General features: G+C 44.0%; 1 protein-coding gene across 2 annotated transcripts in view; it reads left to right on the top strand.

Annotated features, from left to right (window-relative positions):
- SNX7 (sorting nexin 7) overlaps positions 1 to 20,794 on the top strand; it is a 66,151-nt gene that overhangs the window by 39,893 nt on the left and 5,464 nt on the right. Inside the window, exon 8 of one of the 2 annotated variants that reach the window (XM_019531045.1) lies at positions 8,952 to 9,104. The exons of the other annotated variant lie outside the window; for it this stretch is intronic. Coding sequence (XP_019386590.1) covers positions 8,952 to 9,104 — 153 coding nt within the window. The remainder of the gene's footprint in view (positions 1 to 8,951; positions 9,105 to 20,794) is intronic. 2 annotated transcript variants of the gene reach the window in all.

Raw genomic sequence — 20,794 nt, 5'->3', positions numbered from 1 at the left:
TGGTGAGGCCGCAGCTGGAGTACTGCGTCCAGTTTTGGGCTCCACAATTCAAAAAGGATGTGGAGAAGCTCGAGAGAGTGCAGAGGAGAGCCACGCACATGGTCAGAGGTCAGGAAGACAGACATTACGATGACAAGCTGAGAGCCATGGGGCTCTCTAACCTGGAAAAGCGCAGGCTCAGGGGTGATCTGATGGCCACCTATAAGTTTATCAGGAGTGACCACCAGTGTCTGAGGGAACGTTTGTTCACCAGAGTGCCCCAAGGGATGATGAGGTCAAACAGTCATAAGCTACTGCAAGACCATTTCAGGCTGGAAATAAGGAAGGATTTCTTTACTGTCTGAGCCCCCAAGCTCTAGAACAGCCTGCCATTGGATGTGGTTCAAGCACCTACATTGAACATCTTCAGGTGGGGGGCTGGACTCGATGATCTTCTGAGGTCCCTTCCAACCCTAACATCTATGAAATATAGGTCTGACCACTCACATAGGTTCCTAGCTGAGTTACTGGACCTCCGCCTAACCCAGGAGGTGCACAGTCCCACCAGGAGAAATGTCTTGTTGGACCTGGTCCTGTCCACGGGCAATGACCTGGTGAGGGGACTGTGGGTGCTCGACCGCCTGGGCAGTAGTGACCATCTCCTACTGGAATTCACCATCCAGCACAGGGTGTCAAAGGTCTGCAGCAAGGCAGGAGCCCTGGACTTCAGGAGGGTGGATTTCAGTGAGGTAAGGAGACTAGTCGGGGAGGCACTGAGGTCCCAGTGAGGAGGGGAGTTGGGAGTCCAAGAGGGGTCGTTCCTTAAGGAGACGATTCTCCAAGCCCAAAGTGTGACAATCACCATGCGGATCAAAGGGGGCAAGAGTGCTCAAAAGCCCCCATTGCTCACTAAAAGCATCCACAAACCTCTCAAAGCCAAAAAGGGGGCATACACCCAGTGGAAGGCAGGGGCCATCACCAAAGAGGATTATACCTCCTTGGCTCAAGATTGTAGGAGGGCTATTAGGAAGGCTGAGGCAGAGATGGAACTGGGACTAGTGACCCAGATCAAAGATAACAAGAAGTCCTTTTTTAAATACATAGGGGGTAAAAAGAAGGTACCAAATAATGTGGCGCCTCTGCAGGACATGCTTGGTAATCTGGTGTTAGCACCAGATGACAAAGCTAATCTCTTTAACAGATTCTTTGCTACCATTTTTCTGAGCAGGGACAGGGACATCCCTCCCCCACTGGGATTCTGGATGGACCCAGGGGAGGTATACCAGGCCCAGGGTCAGTGAACTCTGGGAACATCTGGAGGGACTAGATGTGTTCAAATCATTAGGTCCTGAAGATCTCCACCCCAGAATGCTTTGGGAATTGGCAGAAGTTATTGCAGGACCCCTGGCACAGCTTTACAAGCACTCATGGTGCTCTGGTGAGGTGCCTGACGACTGGAAAAGGGCCAGTGTGGTTCCCATTTTCAAAAAAGGGAAGAAGGAGGACCCAGGAAACTGTAGGCTCATTTGTCTTACCTTGGTCCTGGGGAAGCTGTTTGAGAAAATTATCCAGGAGCACATCTGCGGGGAGCCAGCAGGGGAGTTTATGCTTAGGGGCAATCAACATGGGTTCATTAGAGGCAGGTCCTGTCTGGCCAACCTGGTGGCTTTCTATGACCAGGTCACAAATGTCTTGGACACAGGTGTCACAGTGGACGTAGCCTTCCTGGACTTTAGGAAGGCCTTCAACACTGTCTCTCATCCTGTCTTCATTAAAAAAAATTAGGCGTCTGTGGTGTCAACGACTACAGTCAGATGGGTCGCAAATTGGCTGGAGGGCTGCACCCCGAGAGTGGTGGTGGATGGGTCATTTTCGACCTGGAGAGATGTGGGCAGTGGGGTTCCCCAGGGCTTGGTCCTCAGGCCTGCACTGTTCAATATTTTCATTGGTGATTCCGACGGGGTGAAAAGCACCTTGTTCAAATTCGCAGATGACACTAAGATGTGGGGAGAAGTGAGCATGCTAGAAGAGAGGGACAGGCTACAACTAGATCTCAACAGGTTACAGAGGTGGGCGGATGAGAATAGGATGGGGTTTCAATACAGACAAGTGCAAGGTGTTGCACCTGGGGAGGAAGAACCAGCAGCATACCTACAGGCTGGGGCACTCCCTTCTTGTCAGTGCAGAGGCAGAGAAGGATCTTGGAATCACTGTTGATTCCAAGATGAACATGGGCCGCCAATGTGGGGATGCAGTCAGGAAGGCTAACCGCACTTTGTCATGCATCCATAGATGTATCACAAGCAGGTCCAAGGAGGTGATCCTTCCCTTCTATGCGACATTTTTCAGGCCACAGTTGCAGTGCTGCATCCAGTTCTGGGCGCTGCACTTCAGGAGGGATGTGGACAACATGGTTTGAGTGGTACAAGCACCTGCTCTGAAAAACTTCAAAAAATGTCTGGACACTTGCCTTTAAGATAGCTGCCCTCCTGCCCCCACTTTCAGAACCATACCCTTCCACTCCCGGGACCTGTACACTGTTCTCCTCACACCTCCTCTCTTGCAGGGGTTGCACTGGGTACCAATTCTGCTTATTATACCTCCGCGCTTTTTTTCTCGTGTCCTTGTGATAAAGTGTGCAGCAGAATTTGCAGATTTTTTGGAATCTGACAAGCCACGCCATGAGCATTTCTGCAATGGCCACAAAATTGCAACCTCTGGGTTGTCAGCTGTGCACCTTAGTGCCAACACTACCCCAGCTCCCACATCACTGCTGAAAGCATTGGTTTTTGATTCAGAAGGCACTTTACTTTGATGCTGTCACTGAAATTAACATTCAGCACTGAGGCTGCCTCTATTTTGCATGTGGGTTTTTTTTATTTCTAAGCGCTTTTTATGTCGTTTTAAATGATTTGAACACGAATGTCAGATCGAACTTGTCAGCGTAATTTAGTAGTCAGAAATTTTGCTGACAGTGTCATGAACTGTAATCTAATTTGAAAAGCATTTTTGTTATAGATGTGGAACTACAAACTGCTATAAGTGCTGATAAAAGGCTGTAGTGTAAAATCTTTAGATGTGTTAGTTGTTCTTGGCCACAGCAAAGCACATGGAATGATTTAAGGAGGTTGTATTGGGTATTTTCAGGTCAATATAGTTGTCATTGCTGAGATTATTTGATAGTACTAAAATACACTTGGGTCACAACATGAACTTGGTGGCATTTATTTTAAGGAAGTCAGGACTATAAGTTCAGTATATTTAATTCTGTCTTTCTGCGTAACAACGGAATGTTATTATGATTTAACATAAAAAATTTAACCAGAAAAGCTCAATGTTTGCTTCTTATTGTGTTGGTAAAGAAGAGAGAATTAAGTTTTATTCAAATGAATTAAAGAATTTTACAGGATTAATGCAAAATAAAAACAACAACAAAACTGGAAGAAAAATTACAATATAAGATGTGTTAACCGGTGCTTTATTAGCCAGAAAACTCTATTAACTGGCATCCAAGTGACACAGCAAAAGTGAAACTGGAAGTACCACTTCCAGGGGACTTCCCATTTCGCCCCTTTGAGCTGTGTTTTTCTTCACCACTTTTTCAGCCCATGGTCCAGGGCAAAGCAGCCTGTGTGGGAAAAAGCCTGAACAGGGCCCCCCTCTCTGTCCCCTGGCACCCCAGATGGTGCACATTTGATTAACCAGAATATTTGATTAACCAGCATCCGCCATTCCTGGGGGATGCCGGATAACAGAGCTTTTACTGTATTTAGAAAATATCAAGGTGGCTGTTACGAATTTCGTTGGAACAAAATATATTCTAGTGGTGGAAATCAGACATAGCCTGAAGTCCAAATAGGTGAGAAACAGGCAAGGCAAAGATGACAGACCTTTGTGGTGCCAACTCACACGCCAGGGCTTTAATTATTTGTAAAGTCATTTTTATTCATTGCCATTTTTAGTAGAAGAATATTATAGTACTGTTTTTACTGAAATACCTTGTTATGTCTCTTAGAACAGTAAAAGTATCATAGTTTTTCATTGAGTCTAGGCTCTAGTCCTTCAAACATTTTTTGATGCGCTAAACTCTGTAATTCGGGAATTCCTTTGACTTCAATGGTACATCTTCTGTACACTGTGGGGGGTTGTGTGCATGCATATGTGTATGTGTAAGGGCGGATGTGGGCTGGAGCAGGTACTTTTAAGGGCTGGAGCAGGCACCAGGCAGGTGTTTGATTAGGGTGGTGATTTTAGAGCCCAGCTCCCTGGGCTGTGGCAAGCCAGACAGCAAGGGAGAAACATCACACTGCTTAGCTGCTGCTCCAGGAACATCCTGGAGGTAAGAGAAGGAGGTATGGGGAAGAAGAAGGCCCGTGGTCCTGGGCATGCACCCTGCTGGGAAAGGAAGGCCTGGTTGGACTGCCAATGGTGTGGCAGCCCCTTGTAAATACCAGGACTGCTAACCTTCCCAGTGAAAGGCAGGTCAGGGCACCTCAATAACCCCAGCCCCCATCATTTGGTGAGTTACTGGAGGGAAGGGGGGAGTAGTGGGGCCAGGTACACTTAATAAGAGACATCTGATCCCTAAAGGGTGTAAGACCCTGTGCCCTAATGAGAGGGCGGAGTGGGGCCAGGTCTGCTCAGAGAGGAGTGCTTGAGCCCGCAGGGGTGTAAAACCCCAAGCCCTAGTGGGAGGGTGAAGTTGAGGCCAGGTATGTTCACAGAGGAATACCTGACCCTGTAAGGGTGAAGGACCCCAGACCCCAGCCTAGTGGTGGTGTGTTAGCCCAAAGAAGGGGCAAAGTGGCCCAGTAAGGGACTAGGGAACGAAGTTGGCCCATAGTTGGTTAAACGTTCAGCCTAGTTCAGATGAGGGTCATGGGAGAGACCCAGAAGGCTTCACTAGAGCTGGCTGAAGAAAGGAGAGCAAAGCGTGATGGCTCAAAGAAGCAGGGTGGAATGATTGAGGCCCAATGGGGGCATGTGTGAAGGAGGCCTGGTGAGAGCAGGCAGAGTGCAAGAGGCCCCAGTGACAGGGGTGCAATGTGTGCATGGCCTGAGAGAGTAGTATGTGAGAAACCTAACTGCGTGCCTGGTTTGACCTGGTCTTGAACCGGAGATGTAACACACAGTGAGACATCTACAAGGCATGGGACAAATGCAAGGGGAAGTCTGCGTATGTACCGCCCATGATGTAGCTGGGCATTCAAAGGGCAGCCTGCTGCCTAATTAACATCTTAATTAAATTACACCAAGGCATGGCAGGTGAGAGAGGTGGGTGGTTTGCCCATTGACAGGAGGTGGGCTGATATTGAGATCGGGCCTGTGAGCTTGCCCCTGTCACAGCAGAGGTTTGTGTTCACATAAGAAGTCTTATGAGGGCTGCTTGGGTCCTTCACCTGGATTTAGACAAAACTTGAAGTGCATATTCTTTGCATATATTTTTTTTTTCTTTTGTGGATCTAGCTTTCCTGGGAAGCATTCACCAATAATATGCCTAATCTTGAAAAGAAATCCACTTAAAACATTTTATAATTTAAATGCAATTAAATGAATAATTTTCAGTTCTCTCATTCTCTCACTTCATTATTTTTACTTTAGCTTAAAGTATCTCAGTTTGCTTCTGTTTATCATTGTGATATTTGAATCAGAATTTAAAAAGATAAATGTATACTAAACTCTTAATATTTAGTATTTCATTCCTTAATGCCTGATGTTCTAGTAAGCCCTGGGTTTGTTCTGAAGAATTTCATTTATGCAGAAATAGAAATAACTTGATTATTTTTTGCCAACTATACATAAATTTTAATAAAACTAGACATTTCCTCCAGCTGTAAAGATGAGAACCAGCAGTAAAATGGGGCAAGTTTGGTAAGAGGAGTGAAGAACTCTGAAGAAAGTTCAAACAGTAGGTCACCAGCACAGAGCAAGCATTTTATGATAGCCAGGACATTATGAGGGATGGCTGCTGCACTTAAAGTGCACTAGGCACTTAAAGCAAAAACTCCTTTAAGTGCCTACCTTAGCTCATACAGTCTCCAAATACTTCTTTTACATCCTCCATCAAACCCAGAGAATGCATTATATATTGTCTTTTGTTTTCCTTACTCATAATTACAAATATTTGGAATAAGGGGAGATGGATGGGGAGATTTTGCTGAGAATTTTGGCATTCTGTCCACATTCAGTTTTAGTATTTTAAGGAAAGGCAATTAAGGCATAGAGAACATGGCCTAGCGGGTTAATTTTGGTTTCTATATTGAATCTTTTGGAACCTAGGCATTAGGTGACTATGGTCCTGATTTTTTATTTCATGATGTTGAATCCAGGGAAAGTGGCTAATATATTTATTACTGTTCATCATTTGATATGGGGCCTGTATGCAGACCAGAACCTTGGATGGTGATCATGACGGGGGCACCTTGAGGCCGGTTACAATGTCAGCCTGCCCACCTGTCTAGGGCAGTCTGCCTTGTCTCACCTACCACGCCTTGATGTATAAAAGAAGATGGAAAATTGTGGGAGGCTGCCCATTTTCATCTCCCGATACTTAGGGCATTATACACAGCTCCAACCTCCCCTTTACCATGTCCCATGCCTTGCAGATGGCATCCAAAAAATCACTATCCACTATTAATCACCCAGCCCCTTAACTGAGCCACACTTGGGCTCTGGCCCAACTTGGCCTCAGGTATCCTGAAATGGCCCTGGGCCTCAACTTGTGCCCCTTTTCTGGGGCCTTAACTCTGGCTACACCGGTCAGCCAACATGCAGTCCTTCATGCCCCCTTGTACATGGCTGCCAGCTCCTGCTACTTCAGTCAACCCAGGTACAGTCCTTCAGGCCCCCTTAGTCCCTACTGTACATGGCCACCAGCTCTCACTCTGCCTTCTCACTAGGGCCACTATTCTGCTGCAGCTGGGAAACAACTTCACTCCTTCACTGGGGCTTCTGGGTCTTATGCTCCTTTGGGCCTCAGGAGTCTCTTGACCTACTTGGGCCTCAACTCAGTTTTCTGTTCACTCGGGCCTCAGGTGTCTGTCTATATGCCTGGGCCCTGCCTCAGGCCCCAGTCAATGGGCCTGGGCTCCTGGGCTTTTCTGTTGAGGTGTGCTCCTCAGCCTTGCCCCTCTACAGGGTCACCTTCAAGGCAGCAGGGGCTGAGGCTTTCTGGCGCCCTATACTCACCCTTCACTGAGGAGGCACAAGCATTTCCTGGAAGGTGCCCTGACACAAGAAGCTGCACTATACCATCCAGCCCCAGCAGGGTATAGTTTTAGGTCCTTCCCCAGGACCAGGAACCTCCTCCATCCCCACAGTTCCTACCCTTGACCTCCAGGTGTTCTGGGAGCAGCAGTACTCCAGCCAGGGGATGTTGTTCCTTCAGCTCCCTGATGCAGTTGCTGCCTGTACTGCTCAGGGCCTGCTCTTATTCTCCAGCATCCAGTCCCTCCTCCAATCAGGTGGCCTCCTGATGGCCATGTGACACCCCTCCTCCCCCCAATTGACACTGCAGTCACCTGCAAGCTGCTCTCCTGCCTGCTGGTGCCCTGCCACAGTAATGGTCAGTGTTATTTACTATAATAATTATTCGGTTAATTCCAGATAAGTATCTGGTGTATCGGAAGTTAACAGATGTTTTGGAAAGAAGATGCCTTTACTCATGTTAGAGACTAGATAAAATTAAATATTGTTATTCTAAAAAGTGTCTTAAGATTGGAAAAGGAGAGGCTAAGTAGCAGTCTATAAGAGAAAATGGTTGATAGCTCTTGAGTTCAGTATCCCAGTCAGGTGAAGTTTATTTCAGTTTGAGTAAGTAATTCATGGCTGCTTTGAGAAATATTGGACTATCCCCAGTAGGTTAGGAAAGTACAGTTTTCCTCACTCTGGATTTAGTCTTTAGGTTGGTACTGGCAGGCAAAAAAAACTATAGTTATGGAATCTGGGTTGGTTGATGAAGGTCAAGTTTTCACCTATGCCATTTGAAACTATCAGTTCCATTATTGGCAATGCTTCTGCTTTACACCTCCATGGTATGTTACCACTGGTCACTGTGCAGTCCCAGACCATTAATTGTTGCATTGCTGTAGGAGATTTTTCTTTTTCCGTGTTTGCTGCCAGCTAGACCTGTCATGTTTGACATAGAAAAGGCAATAAGTACAAAGGTAAATTATTGGAAGAAGAGGAAAACTCATTAAATATGGGACATATTCCAATTTAATCTCTCCGTTTTTGTTTGCTCAAAATTCAGTGTGGGCATCTGTAGTAACTAGAGAAAATAGTACCTGCTCACCAGGCCTGGAACTGGCTTATTCTGGCTTCCTGGGAAAGCTCTGCTTATTTCAAAAAGCTGAGATTCAGCAAAGACCTATATTTTAATTTCTCTCTCTTACCTACACAGACACACATACATGCACAGGTTAATTCCACAGTCAAAGAGTATAACGTAGAAAGCAAGAAGTGGGAAAGCTGAACATTAAATTTTTTGTCTGCCTCCCCACACCCACTCACACCTCTGAATTCTCTTTTCCAGGCCAGATTATAGGCCTTAAATGCTTGAAGTCATTACAGGTCCCATCACCGTTTTCTCAGATGTCCTGAACAAATCCCAGTTTGGATAATTGGATTCTATTTCCACAACCTTCTCCTCCCAACTTGCCCAAGGTTTTGTTTGTTACATTACTGTTATTAAGTGCTAACAGAGTAGTGTCAGACTCTCTTACTTTTATAATTAATAAAAATGTTTTCAGTGACAGTTTAATTCTTACCTGAATTTTTTACCTTATTAGTATTCTAGGAATTGTAGTGATCCACTTGGTTTGAATAAAATATAACATTAACCCCCAAAATTGACTCTCCACACTAGGTATGACATTAACCTGTCTTCTCCAATACTGGTCATTTTACTATGCTTTGAACACTTGGTATATATTAAATAATGACGTTTTCTGATTTTTAAAATTTATATTTAGCTTAGAGAAGAGATTGGAAAACTTGAAGATAAAGTAGAATGTGCCAATAATGCTTTGAAAGCTGACTGGGATAGATGGAAACAAACCATGCGATACGATATGAAATCAGCATTTACTAATGTGGCTGAGAGTAATCTCCAGTATTATGAACAGGTAAGTTGTCCCATTTTTATTACTTTTATTTATTCTTTTGTTTCTGGGTAGAAGGCAATGCATTATTTCTAAACATAATATTCTGTATTTTCATTTAAATTTTATGTTCAAATTCAGAGGTTGTATTGACAAATCAGCTGGTTAGTTTACATAGTATATATTAACTGGAGCCCAGGATGTTGATCCTGAGCTCATCAACAACAGAGGGCAGTCTTGTTTTACTAAGCACAAAAATTTGAAACATATATTTCTATTCAGTGTGAGTTTGTGTTTCAGTTAGGTGAAAAAAATAACCCTTTAAAGTGGCTACATGAGAGAGCATTTTGAAACTTACTTTTGAAGATTATTTTGTATAAAGAAAAACCTTAAAATATTTTTTTCATTTTTTAAATTTAAATTGCACTCCAGTAATTTATTAACTTATAAAGATCTCTCATCTTTCAAGTGCAAATAAGGAACTAAACTGAACAAAAAAATAGTAATTGCACTTTTATTACTACTATTTCTCTTCTATAGTGACTTGGGAATCTTCTTTACCTGAGTAACCAACCAGCTTTTGTCTAAATTTATAAATATAATGATACAATTTTGGACAGTTTTTAGGAATGCGTTCTATGTTTAACAAAAAGATTACTCATTAAAACTGTTACCTATATATAATGGTATACAACAAATGAGTAAATTGGGTCTTTGCATAACTGAAGTTTTGTAAGCTAAGAAGAAGGCATAATGTTTCAAGCATATATATTTTTTAATCAACAGATATGTGGTTTCTAATATTCTTTGTAATTCTGCCGTTTTACAGAAATAAACGCTAATTAAATTATTGGTCTAGTAAAAGGTATCATCTCTGAAACAAGAGTTTTAAATTTTTGCATTTCTTTTTGTCTCAGACCAACATGGCTACCAACTACATCCCTGAAACACTTATTAAATGGGTCTTTATATGTAGAATGAGAAGATATTTAACAAATATTAAGTTTTCTGTGAAATACCCTCATGATCATGTAACTGCTGTACCTGTGCATATTGTAGATTTCCTAGCAGACTATAAATATGAGTGTGCTTTGTTCATTAATCTTACTCTTTTTTTTTTTTTTAAAGAACTTCTCTTTAAATTCCAGAAATGTCCTGAGGTCTCATAAGACTTCTATTAATGACAAAAAAACCATTTTTTTTCTTTTTAATACAACTTTGATTCCTATAACCCTCCCTTTTAAAACTTTTTGTGGCTTGTCCCTCAGCTTGTGACAGTGTCCTGATTTTACAGATCATTTCAATACAGTGTAATTGAAAAGACAGATCTCTTGATAATCAAATTAAATTAATTAAAATACTCTCTGACACACATGGGGATTGACAATCTGCTATTATATATTAACATCAAAATATTCTCTGATTTCAGGAAGTATTTTTGGCATTCTCTTACATCTTCTTTTTCAGTCACTCGTGGACCATTGACTTTTTATAGCAAAAATATGTACAAATGTCAAATGTAAAGAGATATTTAGCTCATTTATGGATACCTAAATTAAGTTATAAAAATAGTCCTTGGAGGATCTTTCATGAATAGAAATGGTTTTAATTATAATTTTAATTTAGAATATAAAGGCTGAAAGATGGAATTTTGAACTTTAGTCACAAACTGAGACACTGTTTAATTACACCTATAAACATAAGCAGAGCTTCATAAATACTTACTGACCAACTACACAAGTTGCATTGGATTGTGGATTTTGAATAGAAGTTTACAAAAATGTCCTACTAAACTCTGTCTAGATTTTTTGTGTGCTTATGGTATTAAATATATCTATCATTCAGAAAGCAATGAGTTTTATTTTCAGATGTAAGTGAATTAATGTAGAAAATGTAAAACAAATGTTGCAGATCAATTTAGAACAGGGCTGGCTAACTGGTGGTCTGCAGGCTACATGCAGCCCCTGAGAGGTTAAAATGATAGCCCCCAGGCTCCTGGTCCAGGCCCTGCGCCCCATCCTTTGCTCTGCCACAGGAATCTCAAGGTTTCCTCTCCCTCCTTGAGCTTCTGCCACCTGCCCCTGCGGCAGAGTGGAACAGCCTGGCTCACGGGACTGAGGAAGCCCATGGTTAGATGGCTCAGAGGGGCCCTCATGCCTATATGGTACAGTGGGAGTTACTCACCACACTAGGGGAGGGCAGCAGCATGTTGCGGTGTATCTGCATGGTACAAGGGAGGGGTGTGTCATAGTGAAGTGAGTGTGGGAGGTGCTGTGTGACATGTCTGTGTGGCATATCTGGGTGGCACAGGTGGGGCTGTGTGCCATGCCCATGCAGCACGGGGAGGGCGGGCTGTACGTCATGGAAAGGGGCCTGTGTGGTGCATCCATGGGACAGAGGGGTTGTTTGTTTTTTGTGAAGTGCTTGTTTTGTGAAGTGCTTGTCTACTAATAAGAGTTTCCACCAGATGACACAGCTTGAAACTGCTGTATGGTTATGACTGTCTCACAACTCAGAAGACTCAGATACAGAAACTTATGAAGCATGCTACATTTTCAAGCCTCTGTTTTTCTTAATAAACCTGTTCCTGTCTTTACTAATGCTCATAACTGCTTGCTCATGTAGATTACTAAGCAGTTGTCTGGTAATAATGAATTTAATTTTCCACCAATTTGAGCTGGATCTGAACTGGAAACTTAGATGAAAACCATTGTATTCCATATTTGCCTTTTCCCCCTACTTCTGTACATCTAATATTAGTTAATTCTTTGTGTTTCTGACCCACTATTTGATGTTTACAAGGATTTTTTTTTAGTAGTTCATCCCAGTGAAGTTCTGTTTCTTAGTGATGAAATTGCTGATTCTTTCAGCTGCAGGCCAGTCTAAGCATATTCTTCCTTGCCCTCAGCAACCTGAAGTACTGCTGATACTTTTGAAGAGTTCCTCTACCCGTCTTCCCCATAAAATCATCTCCTGTCATCTTAGCTCCATCACCTCTCCTGATTCTCCTTACTCTTTCCATACTTTCCTCCTTTCTCAGGAGGCTTCTCTGTCCCCTCTATCTCTTGCCCAGTTCACATCTTCAACCTTTCAATTCAGTTCCCCAACTGCCTTTCTTCCTTCCAGCACTCCTCTACCTTACAGCTCTTTTGCTTTCTGATCCCTCTGACTTTTCCATTTCCCACATATGCAATCTAAATGGGAATCATTACTGCCTTTTGACCATACTCTACATTCTTTAAACCTCTGGAAATCAAAAAGAATTGAAAGAGGGTCAGTTAACGTGTTCCTAGTGGGGATATTTATGGAAGAACTAAGTCTTCAGGTTGTTGCCTGGAGACGTTTTCTATGTACAATTAAAACAAAGGTGATCAAGTGCAACAAAACGGTTTGTCAAAATATACTAGAGTTTTTCAGATGTCATTTATTCTTTGTTAAAATATGGGCAGAGAATGTGGCCTTGTATTTATTCAGAGTTTTATTTACTACTGTTGCCTAAGGATTTTGCTGTAAAGCATTGCTTAACTAGTATAAAAGAACATGTCTCCTTTAAACTAAATGAATGTTGTCATCATATTAAGTGATGCTTGAAAGTTTACCTGGAATAACATTTACCTGAATGTTAGGTCCATAATTTATTGATTTGAAGAGAAGAAAGGTATTTAATTGAGTTTCAGGTTTATTTACTATTTTATTACAATCTGGAACAGAGGTGGTTTCCTGTATTTGTATAGCTACTGGCATAATGGAGCCCCATTATGAAACAAACCCAAAATAATACACAATTCATTAGGTATATAGGGTCCTGTTGTAAGACCTAGAGGAAAATAATCTGTACCATGAGATCTTGCAGTCTGTTTTACAGTAAGTGTGTATTTAGTAGGGCTGTGTGAAACAGCACTGTTTCATTTCGACTTCCGTTTCACTGTTTTGAAGGGACAGTGTTTTGTTTAGCTGTTCCGAAGCACTGTTTTGAAACTGTTTTGACGCGTTTCAATGTTTTTGCCCATAGGCTGTAATGGGGAATCACGAAAATGCCTATACCTTTATCATTTCTTTTCTGATTTGAATGAAAAAAGCAGGGATGGTAGCCCCTCCTGAAGCCTCAAACCATGTCAAGTTGCAAGAACATAGTGCAGGAGTTTCTGGGAAACTGTATCTCAAACTGTTCAGAGCAAAACTTGTGTCACTTGTAAGTGTGAAGGCACAGGGGGGTGAAAACAGCAGGCATGGTAGCCCCTGCTGAGGCCATGAAGCCTGCCAGGTATCAAGGAGATTGGTGCAGGCGTTTCTGGAAAACTGGACTTTGTCATGGAGTAGGGTCCCTAGAGATGACCATGATACCCCTAGGGCCCTGTGCCTGTGCCAGTTCTGCCCCACAGGCACCTTCTCTTTTCACCTGCCACCACATCTTGTTGGAAAAGATAATATGTAGGGAGGCTGCCCTCAAGCTTCAGCTCGGTAACAGTCCTACTGGACCCCACTAAACCCTGTACATCTTGGACCCCTTGCTGGGACCCACTCTAAGTAGGTGCCTTACGGTGACACCCTAAGCCATATGAGCTAGATGCATGGCTCCAAACACCGCTTACCACACCCCATACCTCGCATATAGTATATCGATATTGTTCCTGTAATGAGGTCTCAGTCTCACTCTACCTTCTACTGTCACTGGGCTTTCTATGCCCCTGTTGTTGCACCCTCACTGGTGCTGGAGCCTCTACATGATGTGGTAGTGTGCCCCAATGAGGCTGCCTCCTCCGCTACAACCTCATTCTGGTTCACTACTTTAAATAACAACAGATAAGCAGCACAGTAGCACTAGCATCTCAGGCAGCCAAACTGTCAAAGAGCCTTTCATTCCTTTCCTGCAGGAGCTTCTTCTCCAGCAGCTGCCAGAGGACTCTCCCTGCCAGCACCAGCCCTGGGGCTTAAATGTGCCCATGGCCCTGCCTTCTGCTCAGCTGATCAGGGACAGGTGCTAGGGGTGTAGGTTGTAGCTGTGTTGGTCTAAGGACATGCCAGCCAAGGTTCTTTGGGTCAGTAGACCAACTGAATAGTTGCAGAAATATATCTTAGCAAGCTTTGAGGTTGAAAACTCTTCATCAGGCTGAGGAAGCACCTGTAGTTCGTGTGTGTACTCTTCTTGGATGGAAGGAATAATAAAGAAGCCGGAGGCTGGCATGCATGCAAGAAAGCCAGTCAGTGAAAATGTAAGTTGAGGCATGAGGGGGTTAGGGACAGGCTGGGAGAAGGGGGATGTAGCAGGTAAAAGTGGAGGAGTACTTCAGGAATCAGATGTCTGGCAGGTTGTAGTGTGTCATAATTCCAATGCCTATATTAAGTCCATGAGTTTCTGTACCTAGAAGGTTGATGAAGTGCAGTTCATAGGCTCACCTGTAAAAAGTGGTTTGTAAATTCAAACAAGCACTGGACCTCGCTAATCTCATCACCAGAAGCCAACTTCCTACAGGCCAAAATACACCGAATGGATCCAGACCATGGCCTGGGAAGACATGCAAAATCTGCCAGCAGTATAGAGATAGCTTCACAATACATATCTCCATCTTGATGCCCTGATGGAAAATATGTAGGAGACACCAAGCAACAACTGTGCACCAGAATGAGCGCACACCAAAAATCTAACAAAGACAAGAACACCCAACTACCTGTCTCCAGTCTCTCAGGCCTGATCCTCAAAGGAAATTTACAAACTACTTTTCATAGACTATGAACTTCACTTCATCAACCTCCTGGATACAGAAACTCATGGACTCAATATAGACACTGGAATGCTGACACCCTACAACCTGCCGGACATCTGATTCCTCAGGTACCTCTACACTTTTACTTGTGCTGCCAGATCCCCCTCCCCTCCACCTATCCCTTACCCCCCTTACATCTCCATTTCCATTTTCACTGACTGGCTTTCTTGCCTGCATTGCATGCCAGGCTCTGGCTTCTTTACTAGTCCTTCCATCCAGGAACAGCACACACACAAACCAATTGCAGTGCTTCCTCAGCTTGATGAAGGAATTTTCAATCCAAAAGTTGGCATCCCAGGCAGCTAAGCTGAGCTCATCTGGAGCCTCACAGTTCCACTGCAACCAGCAAGCCTTGGGCCTGTCAAAGATGTGATGAGTCTGGTCTTTCCCCAGTCAGGACTGTGTGCATGAGTGTGGTGGCTGAAGATTATAAGGCACCTCTTACCTGCCTTTCACCAGGGAGGTCCTCGGTCCTGGCATTTCCTGGGGGCTGCTGCAATGCCAGCAGTCCCATCAGGCCTTCCAACCCTGGCAGGGTGCAGTTTTAGTGATCATGCCTAGGACCTGGGGTCTCCTCCTTCCCCAGAGCCCCTGCCCATACCTCCAAGTTTGTTCTGGCATGGGAGCTTAGCAGGGACATGTTCTTCCCCTGCTGGCTGGTGATACAGTGAGCACCCCCTCCAGCTCTGAGAGCAGGGCACTAAATGGTTGTGAAACCCAAGGGCAAAAAAAAAGAAGAAAGTGCAGAAGGTTCACACAGCAGTGGTTCCACGTCCTTGGCGAGGTAGGCAGCCACCAACGGCTAAGCGCAACCTGCCTGATGGTGGGGTCTGGTGCCTCTGAACCCCACCATGGAAGCCATGCCCTTGGCCCACATTGGCAGCACCTGTGGTGGAGGAGGAGACTGCTTGGTGGATGGCATGCTGGCATGAGACAGTGAATCCCCTTCTTCCACATCCCCCTACCTGTACCCTTCTGCCTCCCTAACTCTGTTCACTGGCACCTCCTGTCCAGTGATCTAGGGGTTTGCTGCTGCATATGCTCCCCTTTACCCTTGGGTGACACATAGCAGCCAGCATGTGGACTATACTGGACTGCAAAGGATCAAGCCATTTCCTGATGCCCTCCTTCAGCTGCCTCACCAGTGCCTGCACATCTGGTGACAGTGGCTTTCCCCAGACAGGAACATTGATCCCCTGGAAGTTCTCCTTTTGGTTCTGAAGTTCCCTCACTACAGGAATCACCTGGCTAAGGAGGGTATTGCCAGCACTCAGGGTCTTGGTGGCCTCGAGGAAGGGCTTGAGGACCATCAAGAGAGATGGTATCCCACTCAGCTCTGTTAAGTGGGCCACTGATGCCAGTCTCCTCAAATGAGGCCTGTTGCTCCACCAGCCTCTCGAGCATCAGGTATGTGGCGTTCCACCAAGTCTCCGCATCCTGCATGATTTTATGCTACGGGAAATTCAGCTCTGCCTGTTTGCCCCGACAATGAAGTGCAACTTGTGTGCCACACAGCAGATGGCCCACCTTGACCATCATGGACCACTTTGACCATATTGGCCCCATTGTCATGAACCCATGGATAAGCTCGCCCTTCCCAATGAGCCACCCCTGCACCAAGCAGTTCATGGCCCCCATGATCTCTGTTGCTGTGTGGGACTCATCCATCACATCAGCTTGAAGGAGAGCCAAGTAACAGCCTGACTGGTCGTACCAGTGCCTTGTGAGAGAGGTAGGCGTGATCTCCACCCCAGCTGCTCCAGATATCTGAGGTGAAGTGTAAGGCCACCTGCAGACCTGCCTTGTGCAGCTCCTCCATCAAGTACTCCCTGCATGCCTCATACAGGCAGAGCAGCACTATCCTGCTGAAGGTGGTATGTGCAAGCACTTTGTACGATGAGGCCACAAGCACCGTGAGCCACTTGAACCCTGGCCACTCAACTTAGGAGGAGGGTTGCTCTGGATGGCAGCCATCTCCCCAGTGCTCTGAGTGACCTCGCTCACCTTGGGAATGTGCCCCCCCTCTGTGCCCACCTTTCCCCCACTGTTCCAGGGTGGCCTGCCTCTGCTTTGGGGGCGTGAGGACTTTGGAACAAGAGGGGGTCTTCTTTTTGGTCATGCTTCCACTGGTGCCAGGCTGAAGAGGGCAAGAGTAAGGGGGTGGTGCCGCAGAGATGCATCAGCATCTCCGTGGTGCCCATGCATTTTATTCCTTTGCCCCAGCTGGTTTTGGCTCGGCAGTGCAGGCAGATAGTATATGTGGGATCATCTGCTAGCTCAGTATAATCCCAGACAACACAAACCCCTCATTTCTAGGGTGCAGGTGCATGTGTGGATGCTGCCTTTTCCCCCTCCTCAGCAGGCAGAGGCACAGCAACAGACTGAGTGGACTCAGCTGAGATGCTTGCCTCCACAACCTGTACCTCAATTTCCTCTGAAGTGTCTTCTGGGGAAGGAGACCTGGCTCTAGGGGAAACTTGGGGGTATGGAGTACAAACTGAGATGATTCCCCCTTCTTCCCCAGAATTTCCTTTACTGTGGCACTCAGATCCAGCTCCAGCTCTTCCTCTGGCACTGGAAGGCTCAGGCTGGGAAGTGAAATGGAGGTGGAGGAGACTGTCATGCTGGTTTTGCTTGTTGTCATGGTGTTGGTGGTGGGGAGGGGGTAATGGCTGGTGCTGTTGGAGGGGATGCAGAGTCAGGCAGTGGCACTGCTCCCTTAGCCTTACTGCCAGTAAAACCAGAAGCCTCAGGCCTGGTAGTTTTAGCAAATAGACTGTGTCTCAGTTGGGAGGAGGAGGGTGTGACGGACTTACAGCTCTCCTTCTACCTGCTCTTTCACCTCTCCCTGAATGCTTGCCAGCTGCCTTTCCAGCATGCTTCATAGTGTGTTTGGTGTGCTGGAAAATCTGAGTGTTCTTCTGTAATGTAATATTTATTTATGTAATATATGTAGATAATTATATTTATGTAATAAATATATAAATGTATGTATGTGTTCCTGTATATATTGTATATTATAATATGCAATATATGCTGTGTTTCCCTGCACAGTGAATGGAACGCACACTGTGAGAGAAACTACAGATTTCTTTTTTGAGAGAAAAGAATCAAAATACACTAACAAAAACAAAAAGAGGATTTTGGGGGAGGAATAAATTTAAAGGAATGAATATAATAATAAAGGGTATTAGGAAAGGAAAAGGTATTGCATCCCACTTGCGAGGAACAGACTGGCAAGTATAAAGTGATAGCCTTTCTGATGCTTCTGAACTGCTGGAAGACACAGCTCAGTAAGCTGACCCCAAAGCACAGAGAAAGCTCAGGTTAAACAGTGCTTTTTATGTAGTTTTTCCATCCCTCCCCTAGAGCACTGGGATTGGAAGGGAGCTCAGGAAAGGTTCACAGTCACTGGCCCGCTACACATGTCAATATCAGAGCAGTCCTTCCCTCCCCTTCTCCCTCCCTTTCCTTAGTTTCTGTTTAGCAGCAAACAGGCCCAGCTTCAAAACTCGAAACATTTCGAAACGTTTTGAGTGCCCTTATTTCGTTTTGAAGCTGTTTCAAGCCATTTGTTTCATTTTTATTTCACTATTTTGAGCTTGAAATGCATTGAAACAGCTTCAAAACAAAACACCCATCGAAATTTTGCACAGCCCTAGTATTCAGTATTAACAGCCAAGAATGCAGTTAAGCTAGCAACCTGTTTAGTTAAGCTGTTTAGTTAGTCTGCCTACAGGTGGTCTTGAAAGCCCTTCAGAGACTTCAAGTAAATCAGTTTAGCATGTGCCTAAATCACTACATGGTCAAGAAAGCATTTACATGCATTTGGACAGATGTATGTGTTTAAAATCCATCATGTTCTTAATCATTTCCTCAAAAAATATTAATTCATGCATTATAATGAATCAGAAATGGCCACAAATCCTTTTAGAAAGTTCTTTGCAGACAAACAGCTATGGTGCATTCTAGTGCCTAAAAGCTCTTCACAAGGAATGAAAAGTGAATCATAGACTTGTGTGCATCCTTCCAGGGTTCTCAGCCTTCCCAAACAAACCTGGGGTTGCCATGTGCAAAGAACTTGGGAATCTGTGAATTAGGAAACAATGTGCATGTGTTTCAATCTGCTTTAATGGTACTTGACACAGAATTTTTTTTTTGTAAAGACTTCTAATATTGTGTTAAAGGACCATATGGGTAACAGATGGGCAGACCTTTTCCAAAAATGAATCTATCATGCTCTTCTATTCCAGCAGAGAAGTAAGTCCTCAAGAAAGTGTCCAAGCATAAAATGCTCTTCAGTCAAGATAAGTTTTGGTATGATAGGTATAATAACCCTATTAAAAATTAAAGTCCTAGTTCTGATCCTCTTAGACTTCCTTAGTGACATCTAAAAAGTAGAGTCTTTTGTTGGGCCCTACATCCTCACAGTAGTATAATAGTTATATGTATGGTGTGAACAGGGTTAAGTTCCTATACTTCATTTAGTATTTACAAATCTAAATTTAATTGGTATCTGTCCTTCGCATTTTTATCTCCTAAGTATTTGTCCTGGCATTTTTTAAGTCCTGAAATGAACCAAAATACTTTAAAGCAGCCTAATATATCATAAAAGACAAGGAGGGTGGAAACACTTTCTGTTCTGCTGTTAATTTTGGAGTGTGTTATAATCTTGAAACTGAAGTACATAACCTTGTTCTGTTGACAGTTGGCACCTACTTGATGATTGGTGTTAGTTTTTCATGGGCAAAGACAATGAACGAGAGGTGCAGTGAAATACTCTAATCATATCTAATTGCAAAACTAACTTAATCTTCATCATTAATATGGCAGGCATAATTTAGAGAGAGAGAGTGTATCTACTTGATGGAGACGGTAAAAGAGTAATAAGCATTCCAAGCATCTTTTGTCACAATGCTTTTATTCCAGAAATATAACTAATCACTGCAGCTTTTCCTATATGGAATTAAAAGATTTGAGTGGAGGGTGAAAGAAAAGGACAGGACCTGATCTTTCAGCGTGATCTATGAAGTTTGATCCACCCTTTTTAGGATCCTCAGTTGATTTCAGGGGGATTCTGAAGACATAAAATCTGCTTGAACTAGATTGATGGTCTTGGGGCCAAAACAGTACCTACAAAAAAAGTTAAAACCATAAGTATCCACAAGCTGGGCTTTTTGCATGGATAAACAGCTGATTATATTCAGTTGGAGTATCCATTAAGTATATGCTCATCCTCACATTTACAATATTCCACTGAAAAAAGACCCTTAATAGCCCAAAGCAGGGCTGTCAAGCTTATAAGTGGCTGGGAGCCAGACCCCACATAGGCCTCAGCTGCTGGGGCCTCAATAATGTGAGTCAGAGGCCAACCAGGGCCACCACTGTGTAAGCAATCTACTTCTACCCCCTACCCTGTATGCATGGCCAGGCCCCCACCACTACACCAAATGGTACTCCCCTCAACTCACCAGCTTTGGGCTCCCTTGCTGCACTGTGCCATTGGTGTCCCTAGCTGTACCACACAGCCTCGTGGGGTGGGTGAAAGAAATGAAAGCTTGAGGTCAGAGGGAAAGCTTGGAGAGACTGGTTGCAGCAACTGCCAGTGTGATGGGAAGTGACAACCTGGTGTAAGCCAGAGGGGAGCCACAGATAACACCTCACAAGCTATATATGGCCTGTGAAGTGGTATTTCATTTTTAATGAAGTGGCATTTCATTAATTTTGATATTGAGAGAAAAATATTTTTTCTGCATGAATGAGCCTTTGCCTATTTAGTTATTGCAGCTTGGTCAGATTCAAAGCTAGCTTTATCTTTAATTGAGTAGTCAGATCCTTATCAGTGCAGACACTCCTTACTGTTTTCAGGGAATTAAAAGTAATTTCTTTTCCTACTCTTTCATTCATTGTGTCAAATGTTTTTATCAAGAACATTAGGTGCTATATAGT

The sequence above is a fragment of the Crocodylus porosus genome, unplaced genomic scaffold (genome assembly GCF_001723895.1).
Source record: "Crocodylus porosus isolate Cpor-Errol unplaced genomic scaffold, CroPor_comp1, whole genome shotgun sequence".
In the NCBI taxonomy this organism is placed as follows: domain Eukaryota; kingdom Metazoa; phylum Chordata; order Crocodylia; family Crocodylidae; genus Crocodylus; species Crocodylus porosus.
Note: the sequence above shows the minus strand (reverse complement) of the source record. Positions and strands in the feature narration are given on the sequence as shown.